The sequence below is a fragment of the Mesocricetus auratus genome, unplaced genomic scaffold, assembly GCF_017639785.1.
Source record: "Mesocricetus auratus isolate SY011 unplaced genomic scaffold, BCM_Maur_2.0 Super-Scaffold_100003, whole genome shotgun sequence".
NCBI lineage: Eukaryota > Metazoa > Chordata > Mammalia > Rodentia > Cricetidae > Mesocricetus > Mesocricetus auratus.
The window spans coordinates 113,342,274-113,367,711 of NW_024429188.1; the positions used below are offsets into that span (position 1 = coordinate 113,342,274).

At 36.2% G+C, this 25,438-nt stretch overlaps 1 protein-coding gene across 3 annotated transcripts in view; it reads left to right on the forward strand.

Annotated features, from left to right (window-relative positions):
- Positions 1-25,438, forward strand: part of Aff2 (AF4/FMR2 family member 2) — a 514,115-nt gene that overhangs the window by 156,673 nt on the left and 332,004 nt on the right. For 2 of the 3 annotated variants that reach the window (XM_005085893.4, XM_040744698.1), the window contains exons 2-3: positions 12,178-12,310; positions 23,524-24,378. In XM_005085893.4, coding sequence (XP_005085950.1) covers positions 12,178-12,310; positions 23,524-24,378 — 988 coding nt within the window. The remainder of the gene's footprint in view (positions 1-12,177; positions 12,311-23,523; positions 24,379-25,438) is intronic. The other variant, XM_013125099.3, reaches the window with a different exon arrangement.

Below are 25,438 nucleotides of genomic sequence, written 5' to 3' on the forward strand. Positions count from 1 at the left end.
CATGTCGAACACAGGAAAACACAAAGAATCAAGATAATAATAAATTAATACCTCTAACCATAAGACAAAGGGTAGATGATAATGAGAGTAGAAGCAATGATGCCTCATATCATTATTCATATTTTATGTAGTTTTAATTATCGTTACAATGTTTAAAATGTTGAACTTGTTCAAAATCTTCAAATATATAAATTGATGTTTACTTTATTCTCTCATTATTTGTTTGTTTAGCTGGTAAAGAGTATCTAAAGACTCCTGCTGCTCCTTGAGAAGTATTTTAGTAAACTCCCGTGCCAAGCAATTGCTTATAACCCTCATGGTTTGTTCATGTTGAGAGGCAGGTGCTTAAAAGTCTTTGTCTTCTGTTGTGGATAAGTCAATGAGCAATTAATGTTATAGTAAAAGCTCAATTTATAGAGTAGGCCAGGGGCTGGAGAGATGGCTCAGCTGTTAAAGGCTAGGCTCACAACCAAAATATAGAGTAGGCCGGTGTAATGTGAGTTTTAAGTGATTTACTACAAAAGCAGAAATTATACAGGAAACCCAAGATGAAGGAAACTTAGGGATTCTTCAGTTCTATTTTATAAGGGAGGTCTCTTTCAGAGGACTGTATGCATATGGAAGAGAGGAGGCAATATTTGAGTAAGTTTTGAGACATAGTCAGAAAGTCAGAGACACTCTACTATGTCACACTTTCTAATTGACCTGTAAGAGAAGAATAAAAACGATTTTAGCATGGAAGAACACCCCTAATCAAACAATACATGATGTAGGACCCTACCATTTAGCCAATAGTTATGTGGGCAGACATGACTCAGTTTGTTTCATTGAAGAAACCTCCTTACAAATACAATATAACTAGTCTCTAGAAAGTTGATAATACTGTGAATACTACTATAAACAAGTGGGAACCTTTGAATGTTAGAGTCATGGACATTCTGTAGAAAAAATGATATTTGTATTAAAATGTAATCATTCAGTAATGGAGCTTTATTGCCCTCCTACGTTACTGATGATCAGTATCCACTTGAGTGTTCACCTATGTGTGCTTTTCAGAAAAGAATCTATTGCACCTATATGGTAAGAGTCATTTTATAAGACAAGCTATGTTGTATGGAATTCAGGATTGAGACCCAACCCTTGATCAATTGTACTGTGTTGCACTTGAAGTATGAGCAAAATTTAACTGCATTGCCTTGCCTCTGCAAGTGCTCTTCTTTTCTGTAAGGAAGATGAACATCTTTTGGCTCAGATGGTGGTGTCTGGATTCAGTTCTTATTGTTGTTGTTATTTTCTGTAACAAATCTATTCTTGTACTAACTGCTTTTGCCTTGAAGGCATTTCTCCAATCAGAAATGTATATTTATGTATAATAGAATCCATTAGTTCTCTAAAGGTGCCTAATTCCTGATTTGCTTTCTTGTAATACAGAAATAAATGATAGTTTCAGGTCCAGTCTATCAGATTTAGACACACATAAATGAGTCAAATAAAGACAGTTATTTAAAAATAATTATTGACTAGGCAAGTACCAGAAATTGTTGCATGTGAAATTCCTTAGACTCACACTGAAGAATAAGATAATTGATCTAATGTGTGACTTTTGCATGAAAGCTTGAAAACATTACTCCTGGCTTATTTTTATGGACAGTCAAACAAGATAACCAAGTTAGAGAAAAAATAACTAATATTTACATTATGTAAAAATTTAGGTTAATAGCAAGTTGTGAATTCACTTAATTTAATTATCATTTGGTACTGATATTTGAAAGATTACATTTTAATACATAGGTAGTATATCCCCATCTTACCAATTGTCCAGATGTCATTGCAAAGGGAATATGTAGAAAATATGTAGTTTGGTAAACATAGAGCATCATCAAACTGCCAGTGATGTTGTCCATTAACTGAGATCAACCATCAATAGTGCACAGAACCCTTTCACAATCACTATCTTGCTCAACATTTGGACTAACTGAATGAAGAGAGAATGAAAAGTATTCCTATTTTATGCATGAGGAAGCACAAGCTTATGAACATTAAGTGATTTACTATTGATCAAGCATCTCATAAGTGAAAGAGCCCATCTGGGATCTTCAGTGGGTAGCACCCATTGAAGCTTTCTTCCCAGTAAAAACAAAAGTGTTCCTTTAATGAATGTCTGATTTCTGTTTGCTTGCTTTTAGAGTTTTAGTCTTTGTAGATGTTTTTACTATCATTGCAGTTTTAATATTTTGTATTTTTTCTAGAAATGATGTTATTTGTGAGGCTGTTAACTATATAAGGTTTGAGTTTTGGTAGACCAGTCAAAATAATTTTATCCATAACCTAAACCGCATGCTATGCTTTTAAAAATTTTACAGTTTGAGAATTTTATATCTACATATAATAGGATTTAATCAAATCTGATCCTCCAATTTTTCTGACATTCCCTCACTATCACTTTGTCCTCCTAACTTCATGTTCTCTTCTTTAAAAAATGGGTAATTTCCTACCAACTACATCTCGGAAGAAAACTGATTCTCCTTCACTTATTGATCATCAGCAGTCATTAGCTTCTCAGATAGACTGGAGGTCATGAGCCCTTCCCTGTTTATTCTGGGATTTTGGCTGTGTTAATCTTGAGTAGGTCTGGTACACAATGAGTTCATGTAAGTAACAGATCTGTCATGTCTGGTAAATATTTCTTTTGCTGCAGACGCCTATTAATTACAGCTCCTACAGTTTTTCTTCCTCCTTTCATGACGTCATGTAAGCCTTAGAGAAGAGAGTATGTACCATTTAGACCTGAGACGTTCATAACATCTTTTTTAAAATTTATTCTCCATCCCCTTCTCCCTCTCCCCCTGACTCCTTTAAATTTTCCAATTTAAAGGTTTTCTATGGGTTTCCTCAGTATCCATTGTTATTCCCCCCTTTTCATTTCTGATTTTCTTAATTGGATATTTTCTTTCTGCCTTTTGGCTAGTTTGGTTGGCTAAGGGTTTGTCTATCTTGTTGATTTTCTCAAAGATCCAACTCTTTGTTTCACTGATTCTTTGCTTCATGTTGTCTATTCCTCCTGGGTGAGCTAGTTTCTTTTTGCTCTAGAGATTGCAGATGTGCTGTTAAGTCGCTAGTGTGAGATTTCTCCATGTTCTTTATGAAAGAACTTAGTGCTATGAACTTTCTTCTTAGCACTGCTTTCATAGTGTTACATAAGTTTGGGTATGTTATACCTTCATTTTTGTTGAATTCTAGAAAGTTTTAAATTTCTTTTTTTGTTTATTCCTTGACCCAGTGATGATTCAATTGAGCATTGTTCAATTTTCATGAGTTTGTAGGTTTTCTGCAATTAATGTTGTTGTTGAATTCTAACTTTCAGCCATGGTGATCTGATTAAATACAGGGTGTTATTCAATTTTTTGGTATCTATTGATGTTTGATTTGCTACTCAGTGTGTCTTCAGTTTTAGAGAAGGTTCCATGAGGTTCTGAGAAGAAGGTATATTCTTTTGAGTTTTGGTAGAATATTCTATAGATGTCTGTTAACTACATTTGAGCCTTAACATCTGTTAGTTTTCTTATTTCTCTGTTAAATTTCTGTGGCAGACCTGTCCCAATTGTGGGAGGGGGGTATTTAAGTCTCTCACTATTAGTGTGTGGGATGTGGTGTGTGACGTAAACTTTAGTGATTTTTGTTTTTACTAATGTAGCTGCACTTGTTTTTGGAGGCATAGATGCTTAGAATTGAGAGAAATCTATAATATCTTATTCTCTGCACACTGACTAGTTGTGCATCTCTGAGTAGACTGCAATCTGTTTCAAGAAGTTTATTTAATAAATATTGGAAGACAGACTAATGAAGAGTCAGACTTCAAATTGAATATTTGCTTTTTTATATTTTTCTTTTAATGGAAATATTTTTCATACATTGTATTCTGATTATGATTTTACCTTCCTCACCCCCTCTGAGATTCTCCTCACCTCCCATTTACTCCTTTCTGTCTCTCAGTAGGAAACAGACATGTGGTGGTTTAAAGTAAAATTGTTCTTAAAGGGAGTAACACTATTACAAGGTGTAGCTTTGTTGAAGTAGGTAGGGCCTTGATGGAGGAATTGGGTCATTGTGGAGGTGGGCTTTGAGATCTCATATATGCTGAAGCCATGCCCAGGATCTTAGACCACTATATGTTGCCTGTGAGTCAAGATGTAAGAACTCTCAGATCCTTCTCTAGCACAATGTCTGCTTGCATGCATCCATGTTCCACCATCATGATAATGAACTAAACCTCTGAACTGTAAGTGAGCCACCCAATGAAATATTTTCCTTTGTAAGAGTTGCCATGGTCATGGTGTCTTGTCAACGCAATGGAAACTAACTAGGACAAGTCATATTAAAAAAATAATAAAATCAGATAATGCAAAACCAAATCAGAATAAGAGAAAACAAACAGAAGAAAAATAGCTAGACAAAAATCTAATAAACACATACATATAGATGCAAAGCCACACACCTAAGGATCCCATAAAAACACAAAACCAGAAACTGTAATATATACACCAAGGCTTGTAAGACAAATGAATAAATATTTAAAATAATTAAATTTTAGAACAGAAAATACACAAACATACAAGCAACAAACAAACAAATAAATACCCTGACTAATGACACAAATAACTTCCAAAGATGCCATTGAATTCCTTTTCTGTTTCTCATGTATCTACTACTGGGCATGGGGGTCTACCCTTTAGAGTTGTTTGAGACTCTGTGAGTTGTTTGAGGTTCTGTGAGTTCACATGTGTTATATCTTGAAGTCCTTAATTCCTTGGTGTCCCTCTATCCCCTCTGGCTCTTATATTCTTCTTGCCTCCTAATCCAAAGCATTCCCTGAGCCCTAAGGGAGGGTTTATGTGGAGATATCCTATTTAGGGCCGAGTGTTCTAAGGTCTCTCACTCTCTTCATGTTATCTGGTTGTGGTTCTCTGTATTGGTTCACATCTGCTGCAGGAGGAAGCTTTTATTATGATAAAAGTAAGGTATTGATCTGTGAGTACAGCAGAATGTCATTAAGAGTCTTTTCCATGCTCCTTTAGCAGAGCATCCCTATAGCAGAGCAGTAGTATTTGATTTTCCCCTAGGTCTCTGGCCTATCTAGTCTCAGGATCTTGGCCACCCAAGCAGTGTTGGAGATGGGGTGGGCCTTAAATTTAAGCATATAGTGTTTTATTTCCACAAGTTTTGGCCTCTATTGTACTAGCACATCTTGCAGGCAGGACACCTTTGTCAATCACAGGGATTGGATCTGGGTTGCTGTTTAGCTTTCTCTTTTAGCAGTGTTCAGACTAACTTCCAGTACCATAAACACTAGTCCACAGACATGAGGGTTTTATGTAATCACCAGCTCAATTTCTCAGTATTCAATGAATAATGTAGATGTGTTGTCTTAAGCAATAAGACCTTATTTTCATTTTTTGTGGAGGATAACCAAAATCCTTAACAATAGCCTGGTTTCATTGGGAGTTCCCAAGGTTCCTCACAGGCTATTTTCAGATAGAATAATCTACAATTTCCTTGTAACCTCTGCATTTCTCATTGCTTACATATATTCAGAAACTTCTTTGTGTTTGTTCCTGGGTTGTGGGGAAGGAAGTAAAAGCTTCTGACATTAAGAAGTAAAAAGTCTAAAGGGAAGCATATAGAATGCTAGTTAAACTATTAAAATGTGTCATTTGAGCCTTCTTAAGATGTAAACTCAGTGACTATATTAAATGTCACTGAACTATGCACTTTAACTGGATGAAATTGCACAATATATGAATTGTGTTTAACTCAAACTCCTGAAATACAGTTACAGAGAGGGAGAACTGATAAGCAAAAGGTCAAGACCAGGCTGGAGAAACCCACAGAAATAGCTGACCCAAACAAGGGGGATCTCATAGACCCACCAGACTGATATCTGGGAAACCAGCATAGAACCAATCCAGACTCCCTGAATGTGGGTGTCAGTTAGGAGGCCTAGGCAATCTATGGGGCCTCTGGTAGTGGATCAGTATTTATCCTTAGCATGCAAATGGACTTTGTGAGCCCATTCCACATAGAGAGATACTCTCTCAGTCTAGATACACGGGGGAGGGTCTTGGCCCTGCTCCAAATGATATGACAGACTTTGAAGATCCCCATGGAAGGCCTCACCCTCCCTGGGAAGCATAAAGGGGATGGGATAGGGGGTCATTAGAGGGCAGGGCAGGGGAGGAGGGGAGGGAGAGGGAACTGGAATTGACATGTAAAATAAGCTTGTTTCATATTAAATAAAAAATTTAAAAAATAAAATGAAAGGAAGAAACAAGAGATGAGTAAGAGAAAAGGAAGGCTAGCAGGTGACGTGGAAGTAAGCCAGACAGTTGACTCTGAAGAAGTCTGCTTGCTCTCCCTAGAGAGTACCTATACAGACAGTTGACTCTGAAGAAGTCTGCTTGCTCTCCCTAGAGAGTACTTATACAGGCTTTCTGGATAAAGAATATCTTTGTTTCCATCTTCAGAAGGTATTCTACAGTGGAACACTAAGCTTCTTCCACTATAATTTCTGGTAGTATTGGTGAACATATTATCTTACCAAGTAAAGATTAAAGGGAACCGAAGAATTCTCATTGACTCATTTCTCTAAGCAACTAAAAGATATTAGGATACAGGTGCATAGTGCTGTTCTACTAGAACACAGTCAGTCCCATATTAGATATCAGTATTTTTGCTTACCGTATTTTAAATATTTTAAAATATTAGTGTTCTCAATGTTCCCACGAATATCTTTGTAAAATAGTCAAAATAAGTAAACAGTGGTTACTAAAGTTCATAAAATATTCAAGCTAATCAGACTTAATTTAATGTTTATTTTACCCATCTCAGTCTTTTCCCACAGATGCTGTAAATTTTTATAATCACTTTCAGTTCTGTACATTTTGTTATAAAAAAGATATTTGTTTCCTGTACTCAAATACAAATTAAATTCTAATGCATTTCCCTGTTGGAAGTTTCTAATACAATGCAATTCTAAGGAAAGTTGACCAATGCATACAAATAAGATTCATATTTATTCTTGAGTATGCTGGAAACAGGAGGGTCAAACCTTGAGTAGTGGAGAAAGCTAGTTTAGAAATGTGAAAATGTAGGTTTGAACGTCTGATTTTTTGCCTGGAACCTGCTGTGAAGCCCATTTCCTTTATTAGTTAAATTTCCTCATCTGTAAAATGAGGCTGACACAACTAGATGATTGCTAAAATGTCTTCGTGCCTAAGTGCCCCTGTTCTAAAAGATAAGTCTGCATCGCAGACCGAAGGAGCTACCACTGTGAGCTAATGGATATGGCAGAATTGAACTTTCTAGATCTCATTGATTCTACATGTGCCCTGGGTTTTATTGCCCCACAAATGGACCTGGGGCTTCTAATGTACAAGATGAGAGTTACATACATTTGAGATCAGATTTAAGGACAAGATTAGGACAGTATGTAAGAGAAAGAAGAAATTACTTCCACACAATGGTGGAAAGAAGTCTAGCTAGGGCCTTTCCTGATTACACTCCTTAATGAAAGTTTAGGGAAGCTCCTCTTATTCTAGTTATCTCCTGCATAAATGGATGGATTTTATGTACTACTGTATGCCTGGGAGGAATAGAGGTGGGTAATATGACAGTAGATCTACAAACCTCTATGAGAGAGAAAGAGTCTTCTGATCATCTTGCCATGTATGAGAGTGTTTTGCAGATGCTTAGCTAGGATCCACTTCTTCCTGCCTTTTCCTAATAGCTGACATAAGGATCCCCAAACATAAGAGAGGTAGGCATAAGCCTTTGATTCACTACCCAAGGAGTATATTTGGTTTTCAGTGGCCATAGGATTTATGTTATACTGATATGACAAATGCCATTATATCTAGGAGGAAATGTAGGAAGAAGATTCTAACTTGATAAGAGTTGGGTGGTAATCAGTTGAGATTTGGGGCTGAACCATTCAATAGGATGAAGGTTTTTTGTGTTGATGAGGCTGACTCACCCTGTCCTCGACTCCTTGAATAAACTTAGATTGTCCATCAATATGATGATTAACCCATTTCTGGCTTGAGGTTTCTTTGTGAGTTCCACAGAAGCTCCCCCACAGGAAAAAAAGTCCAGGAATAAAGATACATCAAATCCTCAGGGGACAGACCGACTTTCTTTGCAGTCTTTGAAGGGTTCACAGGTTCAAATGCCTGATTTGTCAGAACTTTAATTGAGTAGATAAAGAGGTCCTCATAATTATAAACTGCAGTAGGTATAACAAGAGGCTAAATACATAGCTGTGGTTTTAATTAGCTGGTGCTTCAAATTAGTAATGTTGGTTTCAGTCAGAAATCAGTGACGTTATACACTGAAGACCTTATCACCATATAGTTCATTCCTCATTAAACTTCGCCATGTGAACCTTTCAATACAACACCATGCTGAGCTGGAAACGAAAAAAGTTGGACTTAGTTGGTTGCCATCCAAGAGCAGTGGACCTCTATGGAGACTAAATTCTTTCTCACCAGATATATGAGAATTAACTGTTCTTTGTCAGATGTGTTAAAAAATGCAGCAAGCAGTTTTGCCTGCAACAGATAACACCCGTGTGCACACTCAATCTGCTATTCAAATTTGCATCTGGAATTTGGTAGCTAATGAACTGATAGAAAATGCAGCCAAGAGCCTCCTAGCAAATCAAAGCTAGGGCTAAACTCATAAAGTGCCTTTAGTGCTGGCCGCTTGAAGGGCTGTCATGCAAGTTGAAGCACATTTCCTTTTCTTCCCTCTTTCATTTTTTTCCTTTAGGGTTTTAATTATGTCTTTCCCTCAGAGGTAAAAGAAAGCAGTTTGCAAAGCCAAGAGACCAAAGCGCTTCAGTTCTCCTCATGGAAGAATTAAATGTGATCTATGGGCTTGTCATTTTGAGATGTCAGGTGCAAAAAGTGAGCAGATAGCTAGGTAACTGACACCTTGCTCACATTTACTCAGAAGCAAGAGACTTCAGTTTTTGCTTTTCTGTTGAAAATCATCTGTTATAGAAAACAAAGAAATTAATGTCCTTCTCTATTGCAAAAATCATCCTACTTCTTCAATGCTAAATACTACTTTAAATTGTTATTCAATAACCATCTCAGGGCCTGATTTTCTTACATTTTTGACAAACTGATGAGCTTTCATTACCTGTGTCTATTTGTAGTATTAAGGGTACAGTGTCATGTCACAGTAAAATGACTGAAGTCGGTGCTATGGCTGCTTAATTCCAAATCAGCAAAGAAACTCTTATAAGTTGAGAGTTGCTTACAATTTTAGTAGTTTAGTCCATTGTTACCATGGAGGAGACCATGGTAGCACTCATGCAGACACGAAGCTGGCAAAGAAGCTAAGAGTTCTACATCTGAATCCACAGTCAGTATGAGGAGAAAGGCACTGGGCCTGGCTTCAGCTTTTGAAACCTCAAAACTCACTGTCAGTAGCACACTTCCTCCAACAAGGCCATACTTCCTAATTCTTTTCAAGTACTGCCACTCCCTTAAGACTAAGCATTCAAATACCCGAGCTAATGGGTGCCATTCTTATTCAAACCACCACAGATCCACATGCCTCTCTGCCTTTTGAATGTTGTGACAAAGGCCTGTATCACTAATCCTGGCTCTTTTTAATTGAAAATTTCATATATGCATACAATGCTTTGGTCAAATCGACCCCATATTCCCTTCCCTCAGTTTCTTTCCTATCCCGCACCAAAACTTTTCCCTCCCAGTTTCATGTGCTCATTTTTAAATTAAATTCATTAAATGTGTGTGGTTGTAGGGCAATCTATTAAAACATAGGTAGCCTATCAGGGGCTACATCCCTAAGAAAATTGGCTCTTCCTCCCCAAAGTGTCATCATCTGCCAGTAGCTTTTCATATGTGTGTATTGGGGCATGGAGGGGGGAACTTCATGAGCCTATTTACCATCCATTCTGTGATTTTATTTGGATGTAACTTTTGCAGGTCATATGCGTGAAGTCATATTTGCTATTGGTTACTGCGTGCTGTAATATTTGGTAAATAATCAGCATGTGCCTACCATCTCTGGCTTTTAGAATCTTTCTATCCACTCTTCTAAAATGATCCCTGAGTCTTGTGTGGTGGGAAGTATGTGATATAGGTGTGCCACTTAGAACTGAGAGCTCAACAACATCTTATTATCTGCATTTTGTCAGTTGTGGTTTACTTGCCATATACTGCAAAAGTAATTTTTTCTGATGAGGGTTGAGAGTTTTACCATGATGTAAGTATGAAGATTAAAAACACAGGGGCAGTTCCACATAGTGCCCAATAGAATGATAATAGAATTAGGGTATCCTCTGGGCCTATGACCTATCCAGTTACAGGTTTTGTCCTGAGGACTGAGATTTAAACCCAACCAGAAAGTAGTTCATTACTCCTATAACACCCATGTAACTATTGTAACAGTGGGCATATTTTACTAAGCTAGCTGTACTTGTGCCTCTCATGTTTATAATAGATATCTTCTGGAAAACACCCAAATCTAAACAGGGAGTTTATTTTATGTTACTATGAATCTTATGCTCCTAATGTGAAGGAAATTTTAGAGAATGTATTTAGTATATCTGCATTTTAACTCTAACCTTTCACATGCTATTAAATGTGGAACTTTTCCATTTGTAGCATCATATAGGCACTTTAAATTTTCAGATTTGGGAGAATTTTGAGTTTCAGGTACTTATGTTAGGGATATTCAGTTTTTATTGTAAATAATGCAGATTTAGAATTTAATTTGAAGTATTACATGACACAGAAAATACGTTTTTAATATGGAAACATTCTAATCTGCAACCCCCAAAATCCCAGACTAGATCTTAAATGTCTGGAAGCTTTCAATATTTCAGTGGAAAAATCTGAAATTTGGTAAAACTCTTATCCATAGTCTCTTTAAAAAAGATTTATTTCAAGTCCATTCAATGCTTGCCACATAGCTCTTTCATTGATATTCGATTGCTTGTTGTTTCAGCTAGTCCCCTTCTTTTCTTTTTTTTAAGTCTTTCTTATTTTTAAATATAAAATAGAAACAAGGTTGCTTCACATATCAATCCCAGCTCCTTCTCCCTGTCCTTCCCCTCTCCCACAACCTCCCACCAAACTCCCATCGACCCTTCCCCAATCCCCACTCCTTTCTCCAGGGAGAGTGAGACCCTCCATGGGGGTGTCCATAGTCTGTCATTTCATCCAGGGCAGGGCCTAGATCCTCTCCCCAGAGCCCAGGGTGAGAGAGTATCTCTCATTGTGGGATGGGCACTCAAAGTCCATTTGTATGTCAGGGATAAATATTGGTCTACTACCCAAGGCCCCATAGATTGCGTAGGCCTCCTCACTGACACCCACATTCAGGGGGTCTGGATCAGTCCCATGCTGGATTCCCAGCCATCGGTCTGGGGTTCAAGAGCTCCCCCTAGGTCAGGTCAGCTGTTTCTGTGGGTTAAACAAGTCCAGTCTTGACCCCTATGCTCACCTGTCCTCCCTCTCTGACACTAGGCCCTTTATTTTCTAAATAGTTTTTCCAAATGGCTCCCTTTCAATTGTGAAACGAACAAAAAAAATCATAACAAGAACAGCCAAACACAAAGGAATATAAGTATTTAAATAATTTAGTATTTGCATGTGTGTACCTCCACATAAGATGGCTTAATGTACTTAAACTCACCCATGAACTTTAAAATATGGTACATGCATTGGAAAGATTTCCAGTTTACCTAAGAATCTATGCTTTAATCATTTGTTTCCTTCATATTATGTGGCATATGTGCATTCATGGCCCCAGGTGGTTGACAAAATGTTGCAATCTTAATTCAACAAACCTCTGTGTAGTAGACTAGTTTTGAAAAGTGTTATATACCTAATAATAAAAAATTACAGTACATAAGTACTTTACATACTTGCATGGACAGAGGTACAACTTCTAATGAACAAATTTCTGGGTTCTTCCTTATTTTTAAAGTAAGTACATATAAAGAAAAGAATTCTCTGTTCTCTATGCAGCACTAAGTTGGGTAACTTTGGCTTGATTTTTTTTCTTCCTAGGAATAACAAGTGAGATCTAAATTTCTTCATGGCTAATTATGTTTTTCTGTTTGTCTTTTCCTTTACATGCCAGTCACTATGAACAGGACCGTAGTGCACTTAAAAAAAGGGAGTGGGAACGGAGAAGTCAAGAAGTTCAACAAGAAGACGATCTCTTTTCTTCAGGCTTTGATCTTTTTGGGGAGCCCTACAAGGTAGCTGAATATGTATGTAATTTATCTTTTTGAACAATACTTTTTTGCTATAGTTTTGAACTTGCTTATTAACACTAGCTTTATTTTCAAGCACCAAAGTTATTTTACAAGATAGATGTATTCTGCATTAGGGGAATTGAAAATTTAAAAAGATGTCTTTCAAAATAAAACTTACTTCCTCTGGCCTGTAAGACTTTCTATCTTCAAAGACCCCTTCACAATCCAACCCTCATTACAGTAAAACAACCCTTCCATGCTGTCTAGTATGTTTAGCCAGGCAACTCATGAAAACTTCATTAGAACATCAATGAGCAAGAATACTCATCTTCCAAATCAGTACCATCTACTGCAAAATTGATGCTTTCTGTTCCATTTCTTTTAGTGATGGTTGCAGGTATTTTTAATATTCTTTTTTAAAATTCCTTTTCTTTTTGACAAAGGAAAATAAGCCAGTGATGTTTCCTTGTATCTAATAATGATGGACTGGGAGAGTGTTCAGCCAGAAGACAGCAGGAAGCATGGATAATTTTTCCAGTGGCATTCAGCCTCCTATATATTTCTGTGAATATTCAAAAAGCTATGACTACAAGTATTGAATGTACGATGAATATCTCTGACCTTTCTTTTGGTAGTAGAGATTATGGAAAATTGGAAAGAAATTAGAAGGGGAGAGTTTTATTTTATTATTGGCGGCTGGTTGGATTTTATTAAAAATGTATTACTAATATAATCTTTAATCAAACTAAACCAATAAAAATAGATAAATGAATGAAAATTCAATAGGTTATTTAAGAAGGGCATCAGTTAAAGGACAGTGGCTTCTAGAGAAGGAAAGTTCTCAATGAATACAAAGTAAGTTCAGATTCTATTTTGGTGTAGAGAGTTGGTAGTTTGCATTGGTGGCTAGGAAGGCAAGAGTTCAGCCGCTTTATTTAGAACAAGAAAAGACTTCCTGAATTAGACACTTGGGTTGCTACCAAGCTTTGTAAGTCTGAGGGACTAAACCACAAATTTTTAAATGATCAGCAATTTACACACACACACACACACCACACCACACCAAAAATGTTTTTACAATTTCAGTTGATACAACTTATGTACTATGATTAAATGTTTGTATTCAGATATGACTGATTTAATTTTTACATATTTTGAAGGTCTTCTATGTACTAATTACTCTCTTAGACAAATATGCAAAGAGAAAAAGGGAATTTCTGGCCTAGTGACAAGAGTGATAAGAATGGACAGGTTGAGTTTCTAATATGACATAAGAAAGATTTTGCCTCCAGTTTATTTTCTTACCTGAAAATTTGGTGGTTATTGTTATTAAGTATTTTAGGAAGAAAGAAATTCTGCTGTCTCTAGTGAAAAATAATGTAGCTTTAATAATATTACATTTGATGTGTAAATGGGATACCAAGGAAAAGGCTTTGAATACCCAAATCTGGAACTCACTGGAGAAGTAAAGAGAGAGATTTGAGGGACACATGGAAGGTGTGAGAATACACATATTCAGTGGCACTCCTCAAGTTGGTTCACACATCACTGATAAAATTGTAGACACACCAAAACTCTTCCTTATTCTTACAATAGAAATGCTTATCAAATTGAAAATCAAACTTTGTGGTGGTAGGCCTAGGCTTGCATAAATCTTGCTACACCAAACTTAAATAATGCTCTCATAACTTGTCTTATACTATCAGTGCTTCATAAACTAGACAATATGAGACCCACTCCCTTGTACCTGCTGCTTTTTCTTGGCAGAAAGACTTTCATGTTCCTTACTAACTTATTTCTCTTCTTTGCTTTGACTATACCGTGTTCATGTAAAAGAATATTGACCTGTCAGATCTGGTTGTTGGTGGGAACCTTTCTCCGGGAGATACTTTTGTAGTTTGCAACTTTGAAACTCAAGTTTGTGTTATAATATTGAGAAGAATTCTTCGAAAGGGTCCTAACAAATATGAAGCTATTTGGCATGCCTGTGTCCGTATAAAAAGACTTGTGAGGAAACTCTATGTCCCTATTATGGACTATAGCTTTACATATGTGCTCATTTTAATACTTAAAATAAGTAGGGTATGCATTGTTCCCATTTTTTGAGGAATTTTAACTCTAAGTAATTAGGTGACTCCTCTGCAGCTTTGTATTTTCATGAATTGTGGCACTATACTTGTACCCAGTTCAGTGAGATTTTCTGTCTGTGGCAAGAAGTTCTTCCTCAAATGAATTGATAAGCTTTTCTACTAGCTGACTATGTAGGATAAACTCCTGTCTATGATTTTCTGTCTGTGGTAAGTTCTTTTTCAAATGAATGGATAAACATTTCTACTAGGTGTCTATGTGGAATAAACTCCTGTTTTGTTTCATAGTTTCCTGGTTTTTGTTAGTTTAAGTTCACATTATTTATTATTGTTATTATCGTTGTTATTGTTGTTTTAAAACAAGGTTTCTCCATGTGGTCACAGGCTGTCCTGGACCTGACTTTGTAGGACAGGTTGGCCTCAAACTTAGAGATCCCCCTGCCTCTACCTCCAAAGTGCTGGGACTAAAAATATGTACTATCACTACCCAGCTATTATTTCTATTTTAATGAAGAACTTCATACAATAATTTGATCATTTTTCCTTACCCCAAATCATTCTATATCTTCTCTACCTTTCTGTCCATTCATCTTTCAAAATTCAAAGCAAACAAGAAACCAAGAAACATAAAACCCCACACATAAATAAAAATAGAAAAAATTGAAATACCAATTAGATGATAATGCCAAAACAAAATAAAAATGATACGAATATTCCACAAAAAATACCATTTCGGTCATTTTATGGTGTCTAAATAACTATTCCTGGGCTTGGGGCCTGCAATGAATTATGGTTTACATAATCAGTGAGATCCCATACGAAAAACGGATTTTGTCTTTGCCAGCAGCTATCAATTGCAGATAGTAATTGGTTAGGTTAGGATAGGTTAGGATAGGTTAGCTTAGGTTAGCTTAGGTTAGGTTAGCAATGTATTTTGGTTAGGGCTGTAGCCTTATATATATACCTCCCTCTAGTGCTAGGACCACATTTAACTTGAATCTGTATGGGGCTTGTGCATTACTGCCACAGTCTCTGTGGATTCATATGAAGAGAGTTTGATTGAGTCATCCATTCACGCTGACTCTTGAAATCTTTCTTTCTCTTCTTCCTTATAGAGCCCTGAGCCTGAAGGAAGGGAAGGGATTTATGAAGACATTACAATTAGGACTGAGTAATTCAAAGTCTCTCATTTTCTGCATACTTTCTAGTTGTGGATCTATTTATCAATTACTATCTACTTTAAGAAAAAGCTTCTCTGATAAAGGTTGAGTGAGACAATGATGTATGGGTACAATACCAGTAGTCACTAGGCATCATTTTAATGCTATTCCCTTAACAGAATGATGGCATTACATTTTCCCCTAAGTCCACGACTTATCTAGCTTCAAGTTTCTTATTGGTCATGAGTTCTGTCTCACAGAGTGAGTCTTAAGTGCAACTCTCATAACATTTGTGACATTATTCCTCCTTTTTGAAACAGTTCATATTATAATTAATACAATTGCTTTTACTACTACCATTTTGCAGATTATAATGACTTAATAAAAGTGAGGAAACTGAGGTACAGAAATATTTAAGTGGTTTGTACAAGAATATTTGTATTAAAGGAGGTAAAGACGGATAGAGGAATATTTGAATGATTGTAGTGAGGATAAAATGAAACATTTTGGAATGCCTTGCCTTAAAATCTGGAACATACTATAATGTTCAAGTTTTTGTTTGATTGCAAGTAAAGAAAGGAATGTCAACTCATAGCCCAGAGAACTTAACTGTGAAAATATCAGAATTAGGAAAAAAGATAATTACTAAATAACATACTTTAGCTACACTACAATAGAGTAGAAAAAATGAACTTCAAAACTTGAATTATTTTGCTTATTTTATTAAGAGGAAATAGTGTGGTACAATAGCCTCTTAGCATGTTAGTCTGACAATGAAATTATACTACTGATTTGTAGATAACATTAGAAGCAAACTGAAGGAACTTTGCATTTCCTAAAGTAATGAGAAGCAAAAAGCTTAAATGAAGGAGTGCTGTTAGTCATGAGCCACAAACCAGACATATAATTTGTACTTGAAAATACTTGGAAAATTCATTTCCTTGATGATAGACAAATTGTGATTACTTAGACAATAATGACTACAAAGGTTACCTTTAAGGAATCAACCAATTACGTAGAATGGGAAGTAAAGTAATGGCCACATTGAAAGAAGCCTATAATTGATTGAAACAGCTAAATTTCATCATTGCAATGTTAAAAATGTTTGATTAAGTCTTCTGAGAATACCTTCCTCCTTAATAAGATTACTCAAACTCTGGAGGGCAGAAAAGGAAACGGAACATCTAGTATCCATTAGAAGTTGCTATGTTGTATAATGAGAGCATGTTAGATAGGCATGTATAAATTTGTTTCAGGGTCCATTTGGTTTTCTGTGCCTTATCTACTTTTTGAGAAATCACAAGATTAGTTCATAGGTGCCTCTCTAATTATGAGGAAGCAGAAAATTGACCCTGGTAGCCTGGTGATAACTATTAAGTATCTGGTGGTTGCTGAATGGTAGACTTTTTTGAGGGTAGGTGTCTATGCCTATGTGTCTGTGCCTAAATTTGCCTCATGAGTGTTTTGAACTTACCAGTATTTGTCATTAGAATGACCACAGTATTTCCTACTTGTAGTCACAGCATATCTCTTGTGTAAAGCCTGTGGATCTTCCTTTAATCTTCAACTCAGAAAGCTTGGAAGGTAAACTCTACCTTAATTTATCTACTATACAGTTACTGTCATGAGGTCTTCTGAGACAATTGCTTTCTGAAGAAGTTAAGAGAGATGACAGCTCTCCATTCCTATAGGCTATCACTGTTCTACCTCTATGACCTTTTTGTATAGTAAAATTATAGACTGATTATGTCAGTGTAACCCCAACTTGAAATGTAGACTCACTTTCATTACATTAGACTTTAATGTAATGTTCATGGTTTTTAGCCTTCAAAAGAGAAAAAAAGTACATGAGAAATACCTTAGTATCTTCTGGAGAAATCTATGCTGAAAAATGAACCAATGAGAGAAATTCCTTTTCATATTTTAACATATGGTTTATCACTTAATGAAATAAGTTGATATTCTACTTTTCATGAGATAAAGATAATTCTTTAACCTATAAACTTTTCAGTTTTTACTTTATCATGAATTTGGAAAACTTTTATGGTTTATTCAAGAGTAACCAACTTAGCATGCAGTTTGCCTTTCTATTTATGTATCATTTATTTCAAGTTATTATATACTCTTTCATCTGATAGAGGCACAGTGTGGAATATAATTATTTTATATCAAATTCTGAAACACTTTATTTGAGAAATTAATATATACTAAATCAGTAGTTCTCAAACTGTGGGTTGTGACCCCTTTAGGGATTGAACAACCTCTTTCACAGGGGTTGCCTAAGACCATCCTACATACCAGATATTTATATTACAATTCATGACAGTAGCAAAATTACACTTTGAAAATAGCAATGAAAATAGTAGGATGTTAATTTCTGGTCTTATTCAGAGAATTTTTTTATTTTTCCATTATGTTTAGCATGATATTGGTTGACATTGGCCAGTTTAGGAATTATCTTTTTCAAAGGGTTTATTAAACATTGAGTCATGCTCCTGGAATCCAGTTGTGGAGAGGGAGCAGGGATGAGCAAAGGAGCCAAGACAGTGCTGGAGAAACCCACAGAAACAGTTGACCTGACCTGACCTAGTGAGAGCTGGAGAACCAGTATTGGACTGAACCAAGCCCTCTCAATGTGGGTGCCAGAGAGGAGACCTGGGCAGTCTACGGGACCTCTAACAGTGGAGCCAGTGTTTATCTCTATTGCACAAATGGAGTTTGGGAGCCCATTCCCTATGAAGGAACACTGTTGTAGCCCAGATACAGGAAGGAGGGACTAGGCCCTACCCCAAATGATGTGATGGACTTTGATGGTCCCTCTTGGAGGGGCTCACTATCCTTGGGGATGAGGTAGGGGGTGGCTTGAGAGGGTCAGTGGTGGACATGGGAGGATGGAAGAGTGAGGGAATTGTGGGATTGATATGTAAAATAAGATTATTTCTAAAATAAATGTTTTTAAAGTTGTAGTAAAACGTGAGTCTTAAAAAGAAGTGTCAGCATACCTCAGAAACTAAGACCACTGTGTTGCTGGCATTATCTTGTTCCACCTAGGTCCCACCACCATTTCAGCCCCCAAATAAGCACTCTGATGCCATATTAATTATAAAATTGTTGTCCGGTGGCTAGGCCTTCTTATAGGATATCTCTCTCTTAATGATTAACCCATAACTACTAATCTATATATTTCTACATGGCCTTATCTTACCGGAGAATGCCTAGTGCATCCTTTCCTCCCATTCTCTCCAATTGTTGACTCTTTTGCAGTCTCTCTCTGCCTACTTTTCCTAGAATTCTCCTCATCTCCTAGTCCCACCTATCTTCCTGCCTCTATTGGCTATTGTCCAAACAGTGTTTTATTCATCGACCAATAAGAGAAACATATATACAGAAGGACATCCCCCATCACCACTGTAATAAGTAAACAATAATAAACAGACATTAAAAATAGGAATAGTTCTTCCTACTGAGAAAAAGATATGTATGTCATCTACATGCTATCAAAATAACAACAGGCATTTTTCTAGCTTGTTTGTAAACAAATGAGATATAAGTTATTTGGGTACTTATCATGTGGAGCCAGAGAGGGGTCAATATTTTTCTCAGGCTATTATTGTGCTGGTATCTGTAGTAGGAATGGATAAGGTTATGATTTTGTAGAAATCTGCTGCCACAAAATCCATTAAACACAATGAGGATATTTCTAGTGGGAAATTAAATAGCTTTGTTTCTGCTGATAGAGCCAGATCCTTGATCATAGACAGGTATCTATGTTTGAAGCAGTCATATTACTTGAGAGATTAAATGTTTTTCAGGGACCAGAACAGTCCTGAAAATGTTTCAGACTTGCATCAAATTCTTGGTGGGGCCTTAAGGCAATGAGATTTCTTTGTTTTTTTATGGAGGGATTGAATAGGCAGACTGACTTTGGCTGCTATCCAAATGGTTCATTGTGTAAGTCAGTTGAAGGAAATTGCTATATGCAAAGAGTTTTTTTTGCCTTTGCTAAAAAGTAATTTCTGCCATTAAAATGGTAAACCTAGGGAATTTTAGGGAATAAAAATGATTTCTCACCATCTATATCTTTTAAATATGAGTTTCAAATGTGCTTCTGAAAACAGGGCAATTATTCTACTGAGAATTATACAGAATGTTAATTGTTTAATCACCATTTCGTTACCAAGGTTGCATATTATGCAATATAAGAAGTTCTTGAGGACGAGCAAACTAAAACTGACTTATAGTTATTCAATTTCTAAAGATCTTCGTCACTCACAGAAATCTCCTGGCATATATTTAGCACATTTTTGTGTAATCTTTGAAATTCATATTTCTTCAACTGTCCTAATTTTTGCAGGTGTCTATGAATTAACACATGGTATGAATTAAATATGTGGAGATCATTCTAATAATGAGGCCAAGGTTTCTAGTTTGGTTTCTCTCTGTCTTTTTTGTTGTCCTTACCTGGCTTCTCTTCTTCTCCAAGTCTATTAAAGTTACATTTATGCCAGGTGTTTTATTTTAGCCTAATCTTCTTGTTCTGTTTTTTATTTCCCTTGGTGATTTCATCCATTTCTAATACTTCACCCTCAGTGTTCTTCCATAGTCAAATATCCTATATCCTATATCCTAAATAGAGACTAATACCTGAGACTTGAATAAGTATAACACCTGTGTAATTTAGGAGACTAGGAAGTGCTGAGGCATGTGTGGTGTCATGGATATTTAACATCTATCTTTTGTGGACCATGTACCAAGGAGAAGGCACGTACTTTTAACTTCTGTGACATAAAGACCACATAATATGGGACCTTCCCTAACTAATGGCCCAATTGCCAGATGGCTCCAAGGATAATGGTAACTTTTTCTCTTTGTAATATATGGGGCCAGAATAGTACAACCTAGGCAGAGAACTCTTTTGCTTTTCTGAATTCAACAACTTGTTTTGATAATCTATTTAGCTATAAAGAAAATCATAAAAGTTAATTTTTGGAATTAGCAACTGAATTTCATCTAATTTATTTTCAAGTATTCAGCTACCCATCATATTCTAGTCATGAAAGCTTTGCTTTCTCATTGCAAAAATACATGCAAGAGACTAATTATTTTATAAAAACAATCTGTCATTTTTATGAGATTAGCATATCCTACAAGAGTTGGGCTGTTGATTGTCCATAGATTTATTTGGTTACCTCTGTTTCTCTTACACATTAGGCTAAAGTTGTTTTGAAAAGATTACTTTGTTTTGATTTACTTAAGCAACAATTTAAATTCTTGAATAAAATTTTCTAACTCACTGCAAAGACACATGAGAGCTTGAGTCACTGTTTATGAACAATTGCAGTCTTTCAAAGTAAATGACTATGAATCATCCATGTGTAAACACAGTTGCCCCTAGAATATGTAGGTAGGTGCCAGTAATTTATACAGTTCTCTGATTAAAAGGAATTAGATTCATGCTAATCATAAGTTAGCTCAATTAGATGTTTTTAATCTCATGCCTTGTTTGAAGTTTGTGTAGTGAGGACAGCACAATTTAACTGATTTCTCTATCAAACAGGCATAACATTTTATGATAGAAAGTATTACAATGTGTCAAAAATGTATACAAGTCAAGTATTCCTTGTAATCCAACACCAGTAAGGATACAGTTTAATCACAATGTACAATGTAACAGTTCATCTCATCTAATCTAAAAGCAGTAATGTATTTCACAAAATTACTGACATCACCTTAAAATTATCTTCCAATAAACATGTTTTAGGGCAGGACATGGAGAAAACTAATCATTCATTATCCCTACTCATTCCAACTCTCCTCTTTTTAGGGAAAATACATTTTTGTCTCACATAATATATCCTGATTATGATTTCCCCTCCTTCTACTCTTCCCGGTTACTCCTAAACAACTCTCCCATCTTGATCTACCCATTTTCGTCTCTCAATAGAAAACAAACAGGCTTTGGAGTGTTAACAATGAAATATTATAAAACAAAAACTAACACATCAGATTGGACAAAACAAAGGAAAGAACTCAAGACAAGACACAAGGAACAGAGACCCTCTGATTGGCAAACCCAGGAATACCATAAAAACACCAAAATTACAAGTCATAGTACATAGTACATACACAAAGTACCTATGGGGTGAAATGAGATAAGGAATATATATATATATATATATACATATATACATATATATATATAAATTTTAAAAATAATAAAGGAAAGGCTCTGACATGACATTATGAGACAAGGAACCTCCACGGTGCCTTTGAGTTCATTTCCTGTTGCCCATGTACTGCTGGGCATGAACTTTGCCCTTAAGAGTAATTTGTTTCCCCAGTAAGACTTCTTAGAGCCTTGTTCCCTTTCCTAGGAAGATCTGTATGTCCCTCCCAATATCTCACTTTGTGATTGTATGGGTTATAGCTTGGACATTGCCTTAAAAGCTAATATCCACATATTAGTGACTACATCTCGTATGTGTGTGGGTTACCTCATTCTGGATGATTTTTTCTAGTTCTATCCATTTACATATTAATCGCATGATTTCATTTTTAAGAGCCAGGTAATACTCCATTGTGTAAATATGCCATATTTTCTTTGTCCATTCTTTTACTGAGACATTTAGGTTGTTTCAGATGTCTGGCTATTATGACGATTATTAATAGAGCAGCAATAAAAATGGTTGAGTAAATGTCTCTGTGGTAAGACAAAGCTTATTTTTTATATGCCCAAGAGTAGTATTGTTACATCTTGAGGTAGATAAACTCCCATTGTTCTGAGGAATTACCACATTGATTTCTATAATGGCTGTAAAAGTTTGCATTCCTACCAGCAATGGATGAATGTTCCCACATCCTCTCCAGAACGAGCTGTTACTTGTTTTATGTATCTTAGTTATTGAGACAGGTATAAAATGAAGTCTCAACGGAGTTTTGATTTGTGTTTCCCAGATGGCTAAGGGCAGTGAACATTTCTTTGTTTGTTACCTATTTGGGTTTCCTTTGTTGAGAAAATTATTTAGATCTATACCTTGTTTTCAAATTAGGTTGGTTCCTTGATATACAGTTTTCCTTAATCCTTTATATATTTTGGTTACTAGCCCTCTATCAGATGTATGATTGGTAATAAATCTTTTCCTATTCTGAAACCTGCAACTTTGAATGTCAGGGTCCTTTGCTGTGCAGAAGTTTTTAAATTTCACGATGTCTCATTTATTGTTGGTCTTCCTGCGTATGCTAACAGTGTTCTACTCAGAATTTATTTTCCTGTGCCAATGTGCTCAAGGTTATTCATCACTTTCTCTTCTAAAAAGTTCAGTGTATCTGGTTTTATGTTGAGATCTTTGATCTATGTAGATTTGAGTTTTGTACAGATCCAAATATGGATCTGTTGGATTCTTCTACATGTAGTCATCTAGTTTGACAAACACCATTTGTTGAAGGTGGTGTCTTTTTCTTGTGTATATATCCGTCTTCTTTTCTTAAAAAATCATGTGTTCATAGGTGTATGTATTTATGTCTGTGCCTTCAATTCATTTCAACTGATCCATGTACCTGTTTTTGTGCCAATACCATGTTGTTTTTGTTACTATAACTCTGTAATATAACTTGAAATCAGATATTGTGATATCTCCAAAAGTTCTTTTATAATTCAGTATTGCTTCAGCTGTCTTGATGTTTTTGTTTTGTTGTTGTTATCAATGTGTTTGGTTTTCTTGTTTTGCTTTTTGTATCTCCATATGAAGCTGAAAATTGTCCATTGAAGTTCTATGAAGAATTGTATTGGAATCCAAAAACCCTTTTAATCTGAGTTTTTTCCTTATATATCACATAAATGTTTGAAATTATGTGATAGTATGACAATATTTTAAAAACCCTGTTTTTAGTCTGTGTAAAGCATCTATTTGAAGCTTTAATGTTAGGAAACAGACACCTATTTATCTTCTCTCCTCCTTTCCCCTTCTTTTTGTTATTTTAGACAAACAAAGGGGATGCTCTTGCTAACCGAGTCCAGAACACTCTTGGAAGCTATGATGAAATGAAGGATCTGCTAACTAACCATTCTAGTCAGAATCATCTGGTGGGCATCCCGAAGAATTCTGTGCCCCAAACACATATCAGCAAAAGTGAAGCAAGCTTTTATCCAGAACAAAAGAATCGAATAATCCCCCCTCACCAGGAGAATATCCACTCCTCAGCACCAATGCCTCCACCTTCAGTCGTAATACTGAATTCCACTCTAATACACAGCAACAGAAAATCGAAACCTGAATGGCCACGAGATAGTCATACCACTAGCCCTGGACAACCAAGCCAGGCCAGTAGTCAGCCAAACAAGATGCAAACATCCACACAGGATCCACCTCAAACCCGACTGGAAGATTTCTTTGTCTACCCAGCTGAGCAACCCCAAAGCGGTACAGTTGAAAAATCGAATCCATCTGCAAAGGAAGATAATAACAAATCTGGAGAAGATGCTTTCAAAGAAATCTTTCAGTCTAATTCACCAGAAGAATCTGAATATACAGTGCAAGCACCTGGGTCTCCCCTAGTTGCCTCTTCTTTATTAGCTCCAAGCAGTGGCCTTACAGTCCCAACCTTCCCATCAGGACTTTACTGCAAAACAATCATGGGGCAACAAAAGCCAACTGCATATGTAAGACCCATGGATGGGCAGGACCAGGTAACTGACATCTCTCCAACACTGAAACCTTCCATTGAATTTGAGAACAGCTTTGGAAACCTCTCCTTTGGATCACTGTTGGATGGGAAACCCAGTACAACCAGTTCAAAGACCAAACTGCCAAAGTTCACAATCCTGCAAGCAAGTGAAGTAAGTAGTTTTTAAACTCTTATTTCATGGTTGGGTTTTCTATTCATTGTTAACTCCTTGTAAACAACTCATTTATCTTATTGCACTGTGTGCATGTGTCTCTTCAAGGTGAGTTTTAATCTAGATCTGTGGTAACCTATGACAAAAATGTGTAACGCTGCAAGAATAGTTAAGTCTCCATAATTTGTAATGATAAAATACCTGGTTGAGCCGGGCACATGCCTTTAATCCCAGCACATGGGAAGCAGAGGCAGGCAGATCTCTTTGAGTTCGAGGCCAGCCTGGTCTACAGAACGAGTTCCAGGACAGCCTCCAAAACAATACATAGAAACACTGTCTCAAAAAAACAAAACAAAACAAAAACCTGGTTGAGTGATTGAAATAGTGTAGTTATAACATGATTTTAGGAAATTATCTTCTACTGAAATTGTGTACAAAATGAAAGCATTCTCTAGAGTCAATACATTAATTTTTGTCTTTGAAACAAAAACCTAAATAGCCCAGGTAGGCATCAAAATCACAAAGTAAGAATGAATGAGCAAAGCCTCACTTCCTAGTTCAGCAAGGAATTGAAAACACTTCTTTAGTGTCTTCAGTGTGTTTAATTGGGCATAATTTGGCCAGGAATTAATATTAATATTACCTCCCATATCTCCCAGTCTTCATTCTGGTCCTACTTTCTTCCACAGATGCCTGCATAACCCTTTAATACTACATCCATACTTTCTGTAAATGTTAAAGACAGTATGTCTCACTAAGTCCCACTGTGTTTAAAATGACTAAATCATTTTTCTGTCTCGGGAATCACTGTAAGAGAAGTCCAGTGGGACCATAGCCTCTCAAAAGCCAATAAGTAGATAATGATTCTGCCAGGTCTTATGGATCCTAAGTGGAGGACATATATGAAGCTCTCCCAGAGATACTCCTTATGTAATCAGATGCCCACTACCCTTTCAAACATATGGTATCTAAGAAGCCACTGCCTTTAGGTTTGATTTCTATGACTGGTAACTAGAAGCTTGAATTAACAGAAGACAAAAACATGTTAACATTCTTAATC